Below are 18941 nucleotides of genomic sequence, written 5' to 3' on the forward strand. Positions count from 1 at the left end.
CACATTCCCCTGCTGGACCTATGGTCTACAGACTTAGGAACCGGGATAGCCTTTGTGTCAATGTCGGGATTACCTCCAGTTGGCGGAATCCCGCACTGGTGAGGAGGGATGCTTATCTTTCGGTAGGTATGGAGGGTTTGTGGCAAGGAGCGGTTCTCTCACTGTCCAGTATGCATCAAAGTAACCCGCTGGCAGGTGTCCGTCCTCCACGATCCCCGTGCTGCTACAACTAACTGAGCTGCTGGTCAGTAGCGGAGGTGCGGCAAAGCGGTGCAACGACCGGTGATGGATCTGACCCCACTGTCCCGTGGGGTCTGTATTGTGTGCCGGGTAGTGTGCTCTGTGGGCACGTACTCGACCTACAAGCCTGTAGGGAGTGGACAACACAATGACCGGTGGTGGCTCCACGTGTCCGTCAGAGTCTGCAACGGCATGGCGATGAGAACTGTGGATCTGACCTCGCTGACCGTCGTGGTCAGAGTCACAGTAATGTTAATGGAGACTTGATTGATGAGAGTTCGAGTGGTGCAGGGTTTTTTCCAACGCGTTTCGGCCTGACGGCCTTTATCAAGGAGTTACTGTATTGCTGTTGCTGTCTTATATCGGGGACTTCCGAGTCTGACAGCCGATCACATGTTGAGGGTGAGCCAATCAGGTGGTTTGTGGGGGTGGCCAGAGGATTTGTGATGTTGAATGGGAGAGGGATAGAGACGGCCAGTGTTCAATGATGTGGCAATGTCTGTCTCAGTGTGGGCTGGGGCTTATGGTTGCCATGGTGCGTTGATTTTTATACGCACCTGGTGTGGCGATGGATGTTAGCCGTGCAGCAATATCAGTGTGTGTAGGGGGAATAAACGGGTGTGGATGTGTGTAGCGCTTGGTTAATTGGGCATGGTACACAGATGTGTGAAAAAGGGTAGGTATGAGTAAAAGTAAAAATAGAAAAAATTGTGTATATACTATAGTAAACTAAATATGAACACACGTGATCCCAAATGGGATCAAATGGATCAGTATGTAGGGTGTGTGTGAATTTAGAAGTGTTGGGTGGGGGGGGGGGGGTCTGTTTTGGGTGATGGATGGATGGTTATGTGGGGGGAGTTGTGATCTGAGGGATGGAGGATGAGATCGATATAGGCAGGGGATGATGTGTGTGGGGGAGGGGGACTGGGTACATGTGGGGTGAGAGAGAGAGGAGAAGGACCGTAGGCACGGATGTTGGGGGGTGTGGTAGCTAGGAAAGCAGGAGGATTCGCTAGAATGGTAACAGTCTGCTCTAGAGTCTATATAGTGCAATATCTGGCGTGAAAGTTTCCATTGTAAACATCCACTTCAGTTCTTCCTTGTTAAGCTTCTTGATTAGGTTGCCCCCTCTCCAATTTTTGCTGATGATTTTTATGCCTATAAATTTGATGTCTGTAGTGTTGCTCTGATGTTTTTCCAGGTGGTGGTGGGTTTGGTGCTCCTGTAGCCTAATGTATGGCAGTTACTACAGGTGCCGCAGTGGTAAAAATCTTGTCTTACGGATTGGTTGCTCAATGTTGTTTGTGTGATTATTGGTGGTGGGATGTGGTTAAGGACTAGTTTGTTCTTGATGTTGGGCACTTTTCTGTAAATCACTTTGGGACGTGGTGGGAGTATTTCTGCAAGTAGCTCGTCTTTTAGGAGCAGCTTCCAGTGTTTATTCACGATTTTTTTGATCTGTGTCACACTGGTGTTATATTGCGTGATGAATGGTATGGTGTATTTAAAGTGGTTCTCTTTGTGTTCCTTGTAAAGTAGTAATGGTGTTCTATCCTCATTACCTATCTTAGTCAGTGTGGTTTTTATGGATTCGCTGTCGTACTTTTTCTCTCTGAATTGTTGTTTCAACTATTCTCCTTGTTCATAATAGTCAGCGAGTATTGTGCAATTACGTCGGATCCGTTTGAATTGGCCTACTGGGATATTCTGGAGCCAATTTATTTTTTAGTCCTACATTCACTGGGATTCGAACTCCAGTATCCATGTATGAAAAAGCAGCGCACTAATCACTACACCATCTAGTATTCATCTAGCGATGATATTCAGTCGTATATTTAAAAAAACTAGAGAACCTGAGCTTGTTACTGATACACAGGGCAGTGTACACCCTTGTTATTTCTAAGAGAGATTGCAGGGCCACGCAGTACAGTGCAATATAATACTGTGCAGCATCTGCATTAAAAGTAGAACTGAAGTAAAATAATATAATTTCCTTGGTCTCATAAGGAAGACAATATATAGCCCAGGCACCTGTATTGCTCTATGGAGTGTACGGCTTATTGTGGTCACATGCACAGGTACACCAGTCTCTGCTGTGGAACTCTGCAGCTCCTTCAGGGTTACCTTTGGTCTCTGTGCTGCCCTCCTTGCCCGGTCCGTGAGTTTCGGTGGGCGGCCCTCTCCTGGCAGGTTTGTTGTGGTACCATGTTCTCTCCATTTGATGATGATGGATTTGATGGTGCTCGGGGGATCATCAAAGATTTGGATATTTTTTTATAACCCAACCAAGAATTGTACTTCTCAACAACTTTGTCCCTGACTTGTTTGGAGAGCTCCTTGGTCTTCATGGTGTGATGCCTCTTGCTTATTGGTGTTGCAGCCTCTGGGACCTTTCAGAAAAGGTGTGTTTATACTGACAGATCATGTGACACTTAGATTTCACACAGGTGGACTTCCTTTCACTAATTGACTTCTGAAGGTAATTGGTTGCACTAGAACTTTCGAAGGGCTTTATAGCAAAGGGGGTGATTACATATGCACATGCCGATTTTCAGAATTTTATTTATAAAGATAAATTTTTATGTATATTTTTCTCATTTCACTTCACCAAATTAGACTGTTTTGTGCAGATCCATCACATAAAATTCAGATTTAAAAAAATAAATAACAGGTTGTAATGTAACAAAAAAGGTAAAAAGCCAAGGGGGGTGAATACTTTTGCAAGGCACTGTAGTAGTAGCAGCAGGAACCTATGTATAAAGGGTATCTACTGTATCCCGTAGATTCATTTCAATAAGGGATATAACTTGGATAGTTTAAAACGGGCTACAGACTAGCATGACATTTTGGCCGACTCAGAGCTGTTTGAGCAGCTACTGTGAAACCATGCCATGCAATAGATATAAATATATATGAATACACACATACACATGTATACACATGTACATACATTACATTTAACACCCTGTCGTAGGAAGAGAGCTCTGTGACAGAATGGCTCTGAAGCTGGAGCACATGTTTTTCTTAGCAGAGAGTATACCGATCTCAGCAGTCTGTGGGGTGGCAGAGCCAGAAGGACTCTGTAGGCATTGCAGAATGGGCGCCATAACTTGCATTACTGTTATAGCCCCATGCTCTGGGCTGTAAGTATGCCCAGGTCACCGGAGAGCATTTTAAAGCATTGCTGGTAGCCCCTTCCGGACCATACAAGCGGAGGTACAGGAGCTGCTCAGCCCCGCCCCCAGCCGATGCCCAGCAAAACTGTAATGGCGGGATACGTCCACTGTGGGACTTGAACTCCAGCGACCATGTCATTATAGGATTATGCCCATGCAGACTGAGCGATCAGCGTATATTGCCCAGTCTGCTAGTGCTACTGAGGCGCGCTTATGGCTAATAGTGCGGCCAGCTCGTTTAGAGATACAGCCGCGGGAAAGGTACAGAGGGTGCAGGGATCACCCTGCACACTAATGTCACGGCAACTGCCGTACAGTCTCCAGAGCGGGCCAGCTCGTTTAGAGATATAGCCGCGGGAAAACTAGCTAACCACGCTGCACTGGGTAACTCTGCCCCCTTTGCTTCCCGCTGGTGCCGGGCATATTGACAGAAAAAAAAACCACAGCACCATTGGCACCCTTTATAATAAGCAGCGCTGTCACCCATCTCTCACACAGAGAGCGCATCATTGCGAGCGGGGCCGGGGATAGGCAGCAGAACTATCTCAGTCCCCCGCTAGCTGGGAGAAGAGATTATACTTGCTGCTGCTGGCGATCATGTCTGCTGCTAGGAGTGGGAAAGCACGGACGCAGTTTCTTATAGTAAGCTGTGGCGTGTGCCTCCCTGAGCTACTGCCAGGGACCCGGACACCCGCTCTAGAATAGCGCTGGTGGGTCCCTCCTGATGCCTCCATGTAGCAGACTGACAGATGCAGGTCACTGTCAACCTGTCCTCAATGCTGTGGGAAGCTAATATAAAATGTATTAAGTGTGGGCTGAGCTCAAACCCAGGTGACCGGCTCCCTTGAGCACAATTCTAAAACTGGGGCTTCTGTGGGATAGAGGAGGAGGAGTCTTTTACACTTATACATTTAAAGTGCCAGCTCCACTCATCCACCCATCTATACCCCAGTGTCTTGATCTCCAGTGTCCCCTGGTGGATGAAGGAGAAATGATATATATCTCAAAACCATATGGTAGGGGACCTCATAGTAGAGGATTTAGATGGAGCTGCACTACATACATGCAGGCACTGGTCCTAATTAAGCAGATGATTAGAAACGATAAGAACATCAGACCATGTAACAGTGTAATAAATAATGGTTAGTTAAGTAAAGGCTTTTCCCCCTTCACTGAGAGATTGTTCATGTTTTTTTTCTATCCCTATCCTCTGTGTACGTATTGTAGTTTATATCTAATACTATTTTTTATTTATTTTCACTGCTCAATAAAGTAACTCTCACAATTTAGTTTAGCCTTCCAGGAACTCCAGTAAAAATCCTTTTTATTCTCCCTTCCTAGGTCAACAAGTGAACTTCCACCACACCTGGAAAAAGTAAAGCAAAAAGCCAACGATGCATTTGCCCGACAACAGTGGAGCAAGGCAATTGAGCTGTATAGCCAAGCCATGCAGAGCGCTCCTCGCATTGCTATGTTGTTTGGCAACCGTGCTGCCGCATACATGAAACGCAAATGGTGAGTAGAATAGATTGTGATATAAACTTGAGACTAAATAGCACAGAGCTTTAGCTGATATTTTCTTCTCTTTTCTTTAAACTGCTAGGGATGGAGATCATTATGATGCTCTGAGGGACTGCCTGCAAGCACTGGCTTTAAATCCGGCCCATCTGAAGGCTCATTTTCGGCTAGCTCGGTGCCTGTTTGAGCTCCGCTATGTCTCTGAGGCGCTGGATTGTTTGGAGGGCTTCAAGGCCAAGTTCCCAGAACAGGCCCAAAGCAGTGCTTGTGATGCTCTAGACAGGGACATCAGAGTTGCCTTATTCTCCAAGACTGACAGCCGTAAGCCCACTCTATCTAGAAATGTGTTTTATTCAGCAAAATCCACTTTCGACATTTGACATTGACCACATTTATCTCTCTTAGATCTCTAGATACATGTTAGAAATGTTTGACCGTAAGACATAACAAATCCCTCTGAGTTTATGGCCCTTTCTGCTGTCTGTTTTAATTGGGTCATTGCCTCTTAAATTAATGTAGCTTAATGAGGATAATGTAAAATACATTTCTCTTTCAACCAATTGGATACACTGAAACTTTGGGACATAGATGTTCAGCCAGAAGTGCAGGCATTTTAAATTTCTACTAAGACTAAACTTTACCCCCCCCCCCCCCCACCTCCTCTATACCAGTTTTCTTGATGATGATGATGATGATTATTAGTTTAAAGTGTCATTAGACATGGGTACTTCTTTGTTCTACATTTGCAGTCTTTTTCATTACTTTATATTCATTCAATTTTCTTTTTTATTAACCATTTATACATCTCTGGTTCTGTTGCATCTGCACAGTGGCTGTGAGATGCCTGAAGTAAGACGTTTAGGTTGAGGGATGGTCTCCTTTGGCCCAATTACCAACCTTCAAGATGGAAAATCTGCCCACCCTGTTTCTCCTGTGTACTTCTTTTCTGGGACCAATAGTTCAGTTCCATATCAGATGCCTCAGTGAGTGGTAAAATCACCTTCCCAAATGTTTTTTCACAACAATTTTTCAGGTGATGATTCACAAACTTTTTGTTCTGCAGTAAACCATTCAGTTCTAAATCTAGTTTTGGGTGTAAGGTTCTGTGCACGACTTGACTGGTGCGACACCCCCACTCCCCCCTCTTGAGGATTGCTTTATGAAGTCCCACAGCCTACAGATAGCAGGAAAGAGGATTTTTTTCATACTTGAGACTTAGCTCCTTGAAAGTTCAGGTTTTCTTTCGGAGAGAACTGGCACTTTTATCGGAAGTGTACACTTTCTACAGGCTGTGATGAACACATACGTTACATCAATAGCTCTTAATAATCTCATCTTTTTGTTGACAGCCTTACTGCACCCTGCTCTTGAATCCTTGTGTTGGATGGAGGTAAAGTTAAGCTGGCCATACACCAGACCAACTTTCCTCCAACCATCCAACTAGTTGGTTGGAATGAAAATCCGGTAATGCATGGGAGCAAATGACAATCAGCCATTTGCTCCCAAACGCCAGAAAACGGACGAAAGCTGTTGTCCAGACAAGTTTTTTAAATCAAACAGACTTGCCTGAACTACCTTTTTCTTGTTTCCTGGTGTTTGGGAGCAAATTACTGATTGTCATTTGCTCCCATGCAAATCAGATTTTTATTCCAGCAAACCAACTAGTTGGATGGTTGGAGGAAAGTTGGTCTAGTGTATGGTCAGCTTACTTGGAAGACGACCTTCCTTTTGACTAAAGCTACAAATAGAGGGTCAGACCTGTAAATCTACTTATTTCATTTTTAATGAAAACAGGTCTATTCTTGGAGACTTTATTTGGGCTGAAACTGTTTAGTCCCAAATTATATCTAAATGAGGATATTATGATAGTCCTCTTCTACTGGAGACTTACCTTACACTCTGGATTTGGTCAGAACTATGAGGAATTCTATCCATAGGATTCGGGGTGTACGCCGGACAGAGGATCTTTTGCTATTTTATGATGCCCAGAAAAGGGGTTGGCTAGTGTCCAAGAAAACCATTGTTAGGTGGATTAGTTTGGTAATTCTCCAGGTTTACATTGCACCAGAGCAAAAAATGGTACATTCTACCTGATTGGTGAGTCCTGGGCAGCACAGCATAGAGCCTTATTTGAGCAGCTGTCTCAGTCGCCCACCCAGCCTTTTGTCCACAGTCTACTAAAGTTTACAAGTTTAATGTGTTTGAGTCCAGGGATGCTAGTTTTGTATAGAAGGTGCTGTGCACTGTATCTTCTGAGCATGCTAACCCTTAACCACTTGCCTGGAGTGGTCGCATCAATTGTGACCACGCCAAGCTCAACTTTCCCTGACACGGCAGCATCTGATGAGATTGTTTCAGATCACCCACCCACCGGCTGGTGGAAGGTTATCTTTCAGCAGCCACTGGGCTTTGCAGACACTGCAGCAGCATTAGGATGACCATCTTCCTGCAGCCCTAGCTCAGGGCAGTCGTAGGCGGCTCTCCACACTACTCTCCACGACCACACACACTGTGATCGTCAATCTTAACAGGGAGCTCTCTGCTGCATTTGCGCCTCCGCACAGTCTCTCCCTCCTCTCCCACTTGTTGTGGCATGGATTCCACAAGTGAACGGAAGATCTCTGGAGAGATGTTGATCCATGCTGCCTGGATAGCTTCCCACAGCTCCCTGATATTTGTAAGTGCAGGATGTTGGATGCGAATGGACCTCTCCACCATGTCCCATAAATGCTCAATTGGGTTCATGTCGGGCAAATGTGGTGGCCACACCAGTCTTCGGAACTCTCCAGAATGCTCCTCAGACCAAATCTGGACAACTTTGGAGCGATGACATGGTGCATTATCCTGCTGGAATATTCCATCATTGTAGGGGTACATGAAGTCCATGATGGGCTGCAAATGGTCATCAAGCAGTGCAACATATCGGTTACCGGTCAATGACCTGTTCAGGTGGACCAGCGCACCGGCACCCCCTGTATATGTATTTGCACCCACTACATTGCAAAAATATAGATATACACACGAGGTGGCACCCATGTCACTAGACCTATTCTGGCCACATGCAACCTTACTAAGGGACAATGGCTAGGTCTTGTGCTGCGCAACTGTGGGATATCCCCACACATCCGAGCACCTCCTCTGGGTCAGCTTTCCTCACAGAGTAAAGCATACCAGAATGACTCACATATGTAGAGACCTGTAGTCTCAGCTGTCCTCTTGAAAGTCCCTGCTGAAGGGAAGTATCATCTGAGGTGGGGATTTCCTTTAGGTGGTTCCAGTAGGTTGTCATTGCATAGTTCACTTTCTCTTTTAGTTCACTTTCTCTTTCCTATTCTTTTGTATGACTATTCTCATCCATGTGAACATGACACTAAACTTAAATAGGACATTGGGCCTGATTCAGAGGATTACAATCGGAACTGCAAACTCTCACGGTTTGCAATAGCGGAAATATGCTAATGTCGTCCTAGGCCAGAGCATAGGGACGCCTACTGCTGCCTCCTCATATCCGTCAGACGATGTGCAACAGCGTAAACATAGGGATCTTTGATGTAGATCAGGCAACCACTCAGCTTCTAAGTGAAGTGTGACCTGTCTCAAACACTGCAGCGCTCCTGACACGCTGAAAGCTCTCATGCTGTGAAGGAGATCGCAATGGTTAATATATGCATGCCCATGAAATGGCGCCAACACGCCTGCGTTTCTTTACCCCCCCCCGCCCCTTGTTATCTCCCCCAAATGCTGACCACCTGTCACTCACTTTGAGGGTGCTTCGTGTGTACCAGAGTAATTGCAATGCAATCACTGCGTTTGCACAGTGCAGCTTTCACACATGTGCAATGGCTAACAATCGCTTGTTCTGCCTACATATCAGCATTGCATAAATCTCAGAATCAGGCTCATAGTTCAATCTGACAAGTCAGTCAGTAAATGTGATTTCAATAACCGTTTTGTGCCACCCCTGTTATGCTAAGAATTATGATTAACTAAAACCGTACTATGCAATCCTTTGTCTACATTAGTTGCATGGCTTAGTGTTCGTATTATATTTTGCTACAATCACAATACTATAGATGTAAATAAGCGTTTATCACTAGCAATTATACAGGGGATAAATGTCTTCTCTTTCTCTCACTTATCCTTTTTTATCTATAATTTTATATTTATTCTGTGCTTCTCACTTGTTCTGTATTGAACATCTCATCATGCAGACATTGCTTTTTATGTCTACCACAGAGGATGATAAAAAGGGGAGTTCTGCCCGCCTGCGTTCAGGGGGGAGGAAGGACTCTCTCTCTGAAGATGAATTGCTGCTTAGAGAAAGAAGCTTGGATTATAAACATAGATACTGTGGCCACTGTAACACCACCACAGACATAAAAGAAGCCAGCTTTATGGGGAGGTAACCCAAATATTTTCTTCAATTAAAACATTTTTTATTCTGTATTGCATGATTTCTGTAATGCCTTCCTGCTTTTCTAAATCTTGGTATAAACTACTGCTTCCCTTTTGTATCGTAAAAAAAAAAAATTGTCTTGTAGTCCTTTGCAAAACTATTCACTTTCCATTTTTCTATTAATATTAGAAAAGTGATATGTTAGGCACCATTTTACTTCATAATTGTGTTGTGCACCGCATATGACCTACTGTACATATTTCCCAATGTAATGTTGGTTAATCTGACTACAAACTCCTAGCTCTAGAAACTTTGGTTGCTAGAAATTACCTGTAGCTTAGTTTGGTGGCAGGTGACTTTCTATCATGTGTAGTAGTTTTTTGTCCCCCTCTTTAGACCTTAGAGTACCAACTTATCGGTGCTTATTGGTGCTTCTTAGACCATTAGCATTTCAGATAGTTAGTGAATATCAAATATAGTTTAGTCCATTCTTGTAAAACAATCAATTGTTGGTTTGTGAATTGGATTTCCACATAAACTATGCATTGAAAGTGTGAAACTGACCTCCTACCAGCCAACAACTCAGTTGGATCTCATGGTTTCATGGTTTCAACCCTTGAGGCTGTTTTCAAGTTACATATAAGACCTCTTCAGTCTTCAGTCCATGTTACTACAAAAGTGGAACAAGCATTATAGGGTTCTGACAGATTACTATGGAGTACTCAGGTGGACTCTGTACCCCTACACATTAAATGGTACTATGACAAGGCATCCATTAACCTGTTGTGGTTGGGTCCCCCTTCCATCCAACCCTTGTGGCCAAGATGGTCACCGCAGCACTTGAATTGTCAATATCCAATTTTACACCAGTAAGTAAACACAGTAAGTACCCCATTACACAGTGGGTATAATAGTGTTCTTATGTATGCTTTTCTAAATGAATGAGTCCAACAGCTGTAGCAGTGGAGGGGATAACTATACTAGTGTATTTTATTGTTTAAATATATTATAAAATGGATCCCTTTAGCCTGTATGTAGCTTCCATAAGGACTTGTAATAGCGCCTCCTGAGTTTAAATTAACTCAGCCCAGCCAGCTAAGTACTACACTGGGACCCAGTAACCTTTGGTAGAGACAGTCGAAAGACTATAGACTCTGGAGCAATCTCCTGGAGGTATTTTTAGGTCGGAGACTTAAATCTTCCACCTAGACTTAGATGCCAGGGAGTGAGAAGAATCTCTTCTCCCTGGAAGCAATGGACAGGAGGGAGGGACACACCTCTCCTGCCACTGGATACATTGTGTCCAGTTGTAAAACCCTTAAGGTGGGTACATACTAGACGATATGTCGCCCGATCCGGCGGATCGGGCCAACATTGTCTACAACGGAAAGTGTGTACCTACTATGAGCGTGCATACGCGCTTCTGCAGGGTCATTTAATGCATCGACAGATCGAGCCTACATGCTGCTCAATCTGTCAATTTTATGATTGACCCCCTGCTTGTGGAGGCAGCTGTTGAACGACTTATCTTATCAAATGACCGTACAATGGCCCTCATTCAGAGCCACTCGCTAGCGGCAGTACGCTCGTTCCGAGCGATGTTCGCACATCTGCGCATGCGTACGGATCGTTATACGCATGCGCGAACCAGTCAGTGCGGCCGAAATTTATGTGCTCGCAATATAGCGAGTGCCTGCTATTTTGAGTGACAGAATGAGGCGTATGTGGGTGGTAACAGGGGAAGGTGCTTGAAAATGGGGAGTGGAGATCAGAACGCAGGCGTGCTTAAAGGTCAAAACGGGCGTTTTATGGGTGTGCATAATTAATACAGCAGCGTCATTGACCACGTCACTGGGTTATTTTATAGCCAGAACTGCTCGCAAGATTGTGGTAGCAAAAACCAACCACAAGAATAGCGAGCAGTTCATACGCTGGTCGATGTACTCGATTAATCTAATAAATAGCGGACATGACGTATGGTGCGAGCGGCCAGGGGGCGTTTTTAACAAATAACCGAGCGTATGTTTTGCTCGCTCGTTTAGACTTAGAGGTGTGAACAGACTGCAATTTGCGAACGGATCATTTGAATAGCCACCCCTTGTTTTTGAACGAACGACCGCAAATTGCGAACGGCTCTGAATCAGGCCCAATATTTTGTCCGTCGCATTGTGGGTCAGCCTGGTACACCCATTGTGTAATGTGTACCCGGCTTTACAGGTTGATGGATGTGCCACTACATGCATCCACATGGTGTGATTTAAAGAGACAGGCTGGATTACCCACTGCTATATTGAGTCCCATGAAATGTATATCATATTGAACTTCTGATGTGTGTATTATCTGAACACTGGGCCTGATTCAGAGCCGCTCGTAAGCGGCCGCTCGTTCGCTCTGAGCGATGTTTGCCCAACTGCGCATGCGTACGGATCGTTATACGCATGCGCGAACCAGTCAGTGCGGTCGAAATTCATGTGCTCGCAAAATAGCGAATGCCTGATAATTTGAGTGACAGGAGTAGGCGTATGTGGGTGGTAACTGGGGAAGGTGCTTGAAAATGGGGAGTGGAGATCCGAACGCAGGCGTGCTTAAAGGTCAAAACGGGCGTTTTATGGGTGTGCATAATTAAAACAGCAGCGTCATTGACCACGTCACTGGGTTATTTTATAGCCAGAACTGCTCGCAAAATTGTGGTAGCAAAAACCAACCCCAAGAATAGCGAGCAGTTCATACCCTGGTCGATGTACTCGATTAATCTAATAAATAGCGGACATGACGCAGGATGCGAGCGGCCAGGGGGCGTATTTTTTCAAAAAACGACCGCAAGTTTTGTTCGCTCGTTCAGACCTAGAGGCCTGAACAGACCGCAAAGAGCGAACGGTTGATTTGAATAGCCACCCCTATTTTCTGGATGAGCGAGCGCTAATTGCGTCCGACTCTGAATCAGGCCCACTGTCCTTTTTAAGACATTTGATTTTAGCTAATAAACATCATCTTACATCCAAGATATCTGCCTTGTATCCTGTGACCACCAGATGAACGCAAACGCTTATCTTATCTATGGCTGTCCTGAGTTGGGCCTATTGTCACCAGGTGCCAGTGTAGGAACCCATCTAGATGCAAGGACTAATGAACCAGGTGGTATAGTAAGCCCATCTGGTCACACCTGTCCAGAACACTTCACCCAGCAGAAACCATATATTCCCAAAAATATCCTGAAACCAGCACTGTTCTTGGGCCAGGTTCATGGGACAAAAATTTTAGAGCTGTGTTAACCTTGGCTTCACGAGAAGTCAAGTTTATTACAGAAGGTATCGAGCGTCACACCATCTTCATTTTAGGGGTTTAAGTGGACTTTCTCTGCTGCAGTATTCTAAACCTAGGGAAATGGTTCCTTCATGTGGAAGTCTTGGTAGCCTTCAATACAGTGATTCTGGCTGGTCTTCCAGAAATTACAGAGTTCATGGCATCGCTGAACAACCAAAAGCTACCAGGTTATTGAGTGCAGACTTAAGACCCAAAAGCCCGTTGCATGAATGCTCTGACTGGTGTCAGCGAGTGTAACTTTCCTTCTGACACTATGTTCAGCGTGTTAGTTTTCTGAATTATGAGAGCTTGATGTTTGGTGTGTTAATGTAGATTTGCACACTTTGCTTTTTATCAAAATAATTGTAATGAACAAGATACCTTGGATGTGTTGGGTGCACTTCTAAATTGTATGTACCACTTTTTCCTACTTCTCAGACTCCCAACTTGTAAACTATGGCATATCTCAGAGAGGTCATTGTTCTTTAAAATGCACAATTGTGTACCAATGTGGCCTATAGCTGTTTGCTGTCTTTGGTTTTGACCTCCAGACAGAATCACAGAACCGAGTCTGCGAGACCATCAGTAATCTGAGTAACCCTGAGATTACCCCCTCGCAGCTCTGTAGCAGAGATCAGGAAGTCTGTGTCTGAAGACGCAGACCCTGACCTCAGCACTCCTAGAAGCAGGGGCTTCACTCCCCCAGTTTCCGGTCCGCGTCCCCAAACAGCCGCAACCTGTCAATCAGATTGCGAATTTGGGTAACTGCAAGATATTTCACAGTAGACGATCGACGCATGCGCAGTACAGATCCTGCGTTTGAAGTTCTAACATCGGAGTAGTACGCAAACCATCGGGGTATACCCCCCTAACTTTAGTCATAGTCTAGAACAGGAGTCTTCAACCTTGGCCCTTCAGCTGCTGTGGAACTACACATCCCAGCATGCACTGCCATAGTTTTAGCATACTGTTCTATCAAAAAGGTGGCAGTGCATGCTGGGATGTGTAGTTCCACAGCAGCTGGAGGGCCAAGGTTGAAGACTCCTGTTCTAGAGCTACTTACTGCCCCGGGCGGAAGAGTCAAGTTAAAACTAGGGACCTGATTCAGACCCGGTCGCTAAGTTGCGCTCGCTCGCACTGAGCGATTTTCTCCCGTCTGCGCATGCGTATAAGTCGCAGTGCGCGTGCGCAAGCCAGTGTTTGCGATCGGATTTTGGTTGCTTGTAAGCCACTATCAGGTCGCTACTTTGAGTGACAGATAGTGACGTTTGTGGGTGGTAACAGGGGAAGGTGCTTGTAAATGGGAGAGTGGTGTTGCGGACGCAGGCGTGTCAGGCCAACAAAAAGCCGTTTAAAGGGCGTGCATAATTAACAAAGTAGCGTCATTGTACATGTCACCTGCATGTATTTCAGCTAGCACTGATCGCACTGCTTGCGGCGTGGAAAGGCAACCTCAAGGGCTGCGAGCAGCTCCGATGCCTCTCGATGTTACCAATTAATCCAACAAATCCAGGAGATGACGTGTGTTGCGAGGGGAAAGGGGGCGTCTTCATACACTAGCGAGTGCTCACTGCTGTAGCTCGCTAAGACATAGAGGGCATCTTACGCCACGCAGTACGATTAAGGAATTTGAATAACCGGCCCCTTTTCGCCAGCGAACGATCGCATCTAGCGAGTGGGTCTGAATGAGCTCCTATGTCATGTAATGTTTTGCCTCCCATTGACTAAGGAACAGATATGTTAATCTCCAAGAAAAGGATTTAATGGTAAGTGGAAAAGATCCTTTTTTTTTTTTTTTTTTATTTGTATAAATGCCCTCTTGGTATTTTACAAACTATTACTTCACTGTAAGATCCTTTGTTTCATTCCCATGTTATTTTACCATCTCTGTTGCTCAAAATTTGCTACTCTGTTTTCTCTAGCAATGCCCAGTACATTGTGAGTGGCTCAGATGATGGCTCATTCTTTATCTGGGAGAAGGATACTCGGGCTCTGATCCGTGTCCTGCAAGGAGATGAGTCCATTGTCAACTGTCTACAGCCACACCCAAGTTATTGCTTCCTGGCCACAAGCGGCATTGATCCTGTCGTGCGACTATGGAGCCCACGCCCTGAGGTTGGAAATAAATAAATAGGGAGATAAAATTTGAGGCAGGCAAAGATAGATGCTGTGTAGCAAGGTGAAATGGTGCTGAAAAGTGATTGGGTGTTGGAAATCCATATATGGTGTGTATTCCTTTGTGTGTGTGTGTGTGTGTGTGTGTGTGTGTGTGTATTGTGTGATATATATTAGTATAATATTTAGATACTTTCAATGACATAGCTCTATATAAGTAGTTAAATAATTTTGAAAAGTGTTGCCAATACCATTAAGATCAGTGTGTGTTTACAATAAGAGAAAGTCTGCTGCCCTGGAACAAAGAGACAATATATAAATAGTTATGTTTTAGCATATACTGTACTTAAGTAGGAGACTTTGTGCACAATATACAATAGCTATGTGGGTAAGCTCACCTGCCAACATTAAGGCATCAATGGTTCCAATTTTGTTTGTGAGTATTACAGCTGTGTTTCGGAACACTGGACTCTATGTGTATATATACCGATCATCCATCACATTAAAACCACCTGCCTAATATTGTGTAGGTCCTCAATGTTACGCCAGAACAGCTCTGATCCATTGAGGCATGGACTCCACAAGACCTCTGAAGGTGTCCTGTGGTATCTGCCACCAAGACCTTAGCAGCAAATCCTTTAAGTCCTGTAAGTTGTAAAGTGGAATCTCCATGGCTTGGACTTTTGTTTTTTCCAGCACATCCCACAGATGCTCGATCGGATTAAGATCTGTGGAATTTGGAGGCCACGTCAAGACCTTGATCTCTTTGTCATGTTCTTTAAGTCATTCCTGAACAATATTTGCAGTGATACAGAAATATTCTGCATGTGCAGAACGGGTCCTGCAATCTTGCTCGCACCCTCCCAAAGCCGCAGCATGATCGACATGCTGCGGTGATTAGGGGGCGGAGCGGTGGCATGCCTGGTTACAGTTCTCAGAACGGGGGGGTGTCGACCACATATTCGGGGAGGGACGAAGCCAGGGTCTGCGTCGGCGGATGCAGATTCCTGTCTTCTTGCGTGACCAGCACCCGGAGCAACAGTTGATCGCGATGGTGACCCATGCCTACAATGACAGTTGCAGTGCTGGGATTGCAAATGCAGCAAGGAGGTGTCTAACACCTCCCTCTGCATTTGCATCGGAGATGGATGGATTTTATCAATGTGATCCCAGAAATACCTTTTGCAGTGACAACTGTGAATCTCAGTAGCTGATTTCTGTCTGTCTGTTTATAGTTTAAAAATGTAGTCCAAATTGGGGAACAGTAACTCTCTCACAGTCTGTTCTAGACTCACTGTGACATCTTCACCAACCTGCCTGGTTGCATCAGCTTGTTGTTGGAATCCCACAGAGATAAGAACTAGACAAGATAACCCAAATTTGAGTTTGAAGGGGAAGAGCCATTTTGTCACAAAGCTGTATAATAGTGTCAGTACCCAGAGCAGTCAAACATAAACCGTCAACTATGCATTGCTGTATGCTGTATGTTGGTACCTAATTTACGTAATGCAAGAAACTTGTTTAAAAGTGCATTAACCTTTAAGTGAGTGATAACCAAGGAAAGGTGGGCATGGGAGCACAAAGAAAGTGGGAGAGGAGAGAAGTTGGGCAGTGTACCTGATAAGTTACAAAGTTATATGTTACTATGGTGTGTATTTGCAAATATTAGATGTCTTTGGGTGATGGTTCTCATTGTGGGCAACATTTAGGGTTAGGAGCACATTCAGCTGCAGGATGCAAAGTTGTAGCTGGGTTAGCCACATTGTGTTGCAAGTGCAATTTTTATTTTCTTATAGATTTTGCATGCAGGAAAAATACAACTTGGCGCACACATGCAGTGTAGCTTTATTTTGTCCCTGAGTTTTTAGCCAAAACAGCCCCTTCCCCCCCCACCCAATTGCAGCATGATTTGGCCAAGCTGTAAAATTGTACCTTCTGGCCAGATGTACTCCCATTTGTAAATGAGGACCTTTGTGTGTTGTGAAGAATGTAGTGTGTTTATTTGACTACAGAAGGTGTATTATGAAGTGGTGTGTGTTTTGTAGGAGTGTGTCCCAAGCCAAAGCTATGTCTACAATGTGGAGTGTGTTTTGAATTTTGCAGTCTTCTTTAAAGGCTATTGCAACTATATGATAGAAAGCAAACTAAACATACTGTAAATAGGAAGTATTCTAATAATAAAATACATATTGCCGCATTCAAAATTGTAGCTTGCAGTTCCCAGAACTTGACTTTTGATACTGTGCTAAGATCTATTGTGTATTAGTGGGAGATATTTTTCTTTTATTTACCAATTTCATTTTAAGACGCTGGCTTCAGTGTCCTTCAATAGGATTAAGTACAGAACAGTATACATTTTCTTGTGCATAGGTCAAAAGAATATTGCACTACCCTCATAGTATTATAAAATGTGTTCAGTTTTAATTAGCTACTGAAATGCTTACATATATGTTTGTGGAAACTACTTTATATTTTTTTTTGTAAAGACAGCTTGCATGTATGGTTTATTGCTCCTATAATTGTACATTATATTTACTGACACAGTGCAGTGGTATCCAATGCTGTTTCTAAGACTGTCCATTGCTCTGTACACAATTTCCTCTATTATTCTCTTGGCAGAGTAACGGCACAGACCGTCGAGTGGTCGAGGATATGGAGGGTGCCTGTCAAGCTAACCAAAGGAGAATGAATGCTGACCCCCTGGAAGTGATGCTCCTGAACATGGGTTATAGGATTACAGGACTGAGTGGAGGAGGTCCAACATCTGGTGATGGGGGTTCCGATGATGAGGATTCTGCTGAAGGACAAGTTCAATGCCGACCCAGCTAACCTTGATGTGATAGAGGAGTGTGGGTGTGGAGTGGATGCACCTTATAAAGCCAGGCTTGACCATATTTTAATGGCCACTCATTTTGCTTTCAAAGCATTCTGTGCAGACCAACATACCTCATAATGACTAAGGTAAAGAAGGCGGAGGCACAGAACCAATCCTTCCACACCACTACCACTGTATAGGACAATGATTAGACATCTCTTATTCCCCAGGCTCCAGAATATATCTGATACTGATCACTGCACCTCCCTTTCTCATTCTGGAGCTAATCTAGAATTTCACTGGGATGAACATTATGGGAAGGTCACTAAAAGGAGGCAGTAAATCTATCATGCGGTATTTTGAGATTTTCAGTTTCATTTACCATTTTCTTCAGGATTTGTATGGCAGATTGAACCTGCAATATGGGCAAGGTTTGTAGGAATGCATCAGGCAACTGAAGCAAATGTGGATATAGCTACGACCTAGACTCTAAATTTGCCTCACATGGTATCTAGAATATATGGGCAATGAGGTGATGTGTAAGCCTGTCTCTAAATGGGTGAGGTTACAGGCACAGTGGTGTGGTTCAATGCTTTTTTTTTCCAGCTTTTTTTAAGTGTGTGTTTCTAGATATTCTCATCTAGAAGGGTGGTTTGTAGATGCCATGCCTAATTTTGACTAATGTGAATAAATCTTTCAGTAATCTAGAATGTTTTCTAGACCCAGCTAGTTGGTTTAATTATTTTATGTTCAAAATAAGGCCGCTATCAGTTGTTCTTCAGCCCTATCACAACTTGATACAAAGGTTTGCGCTGCCAGCAAATCCCTCTTTCTTTTCATTTTTTTTATGGGGAAAAGCTGTATAGACCTGTGAGTAATGCTAATGGATTTGTATTTGATGTACATCTACAAATAAAAAGTTCTTTATTTCTGAACACCTAGTTTTAAAAGTCGGTAATCTTCACTTTGTTATACATTTTCTTGGCAGCGGACATTTAAGTGATAAGCTTATACTCTTCCTTTATTGATCCCAATAACCTACTTTTGTCTTTTTGTTTTTTCATACCTGTGCGAAGGAATTGTTAGACAGTTGCTTCTCTTATTTCCATACACACTCTGCGTCCCACCAATTGTGTCAGTAAGCAAATACTGTTAGCTGCTCCCTATAATAGTCCTTGGTGATTCTGGAGCGGTTTGACTGGCCAGGAATATTATGAGCCTCTACATTAGAATCAACGCATTATGTTTCTGTCAAGACAGCAACATGGGTGCAACACTCATTTAGTGAGGTAGGCTACTCTGAAGTCTCCGATTTGAGCCGCAGTGAAGAGTATAGTAGCCGATTTGCCAAGTCTCAAAGGAAACGACAGGAATC

At 44.1% G+C, this 18941-nt stretch overlaps 1 protein-coding gene across 2 annotated transcripts in view; it reads left to right on the forward strand.

The window, feature by feature from the left end:
* WDTC1 (WD and tetratricopeptide repeats 1) overlaps positions 1–18516 on the forward strand; it is a 50297-nt gene extending 31781 nt beyond the window's left edge. For both annotated transcript variants that reach the window (XM_088442180.1, XM_088442181.1), the window contains exons 12-16: positions 4761–4934; positions 5023–5258; positions 9174–9339; positions 14559–14751; positions 17371–18516. In XM_088442180.1, coding sequence (XP_088298306.1) covers positions 4761–4934; positions 5023–5258; positions 9174–9339; positions 14559–14751; positions 17371–17580 — 979 coding nt within the window. In that variant the 3' untranslated portion in view covers positions 17581–18516. The remainder of the gene's footprint in view (positions 1–4760; positions 4935–5022; positions 5259–9173; positions 9340–14558; positions 14752–17370) is intronic.
* The last annotated feature ends 425 nt before the right edge of the window (positions 18517–18941 follow it).

This window comes from Taudactylus pleione, unplaced genomic scaffold (genome assembly GCF_031769625.1).
Source record: "Taudactylus pleione unplaced genomic scaffold, aTauple2 ptg000305l, whole genome shotgun sequence".
NCBI lineage: Eukaryota > Metazoa > Chordata > Amphibia > Anura > Myobatrachidae > Taudactylus > Taudactylus pleione.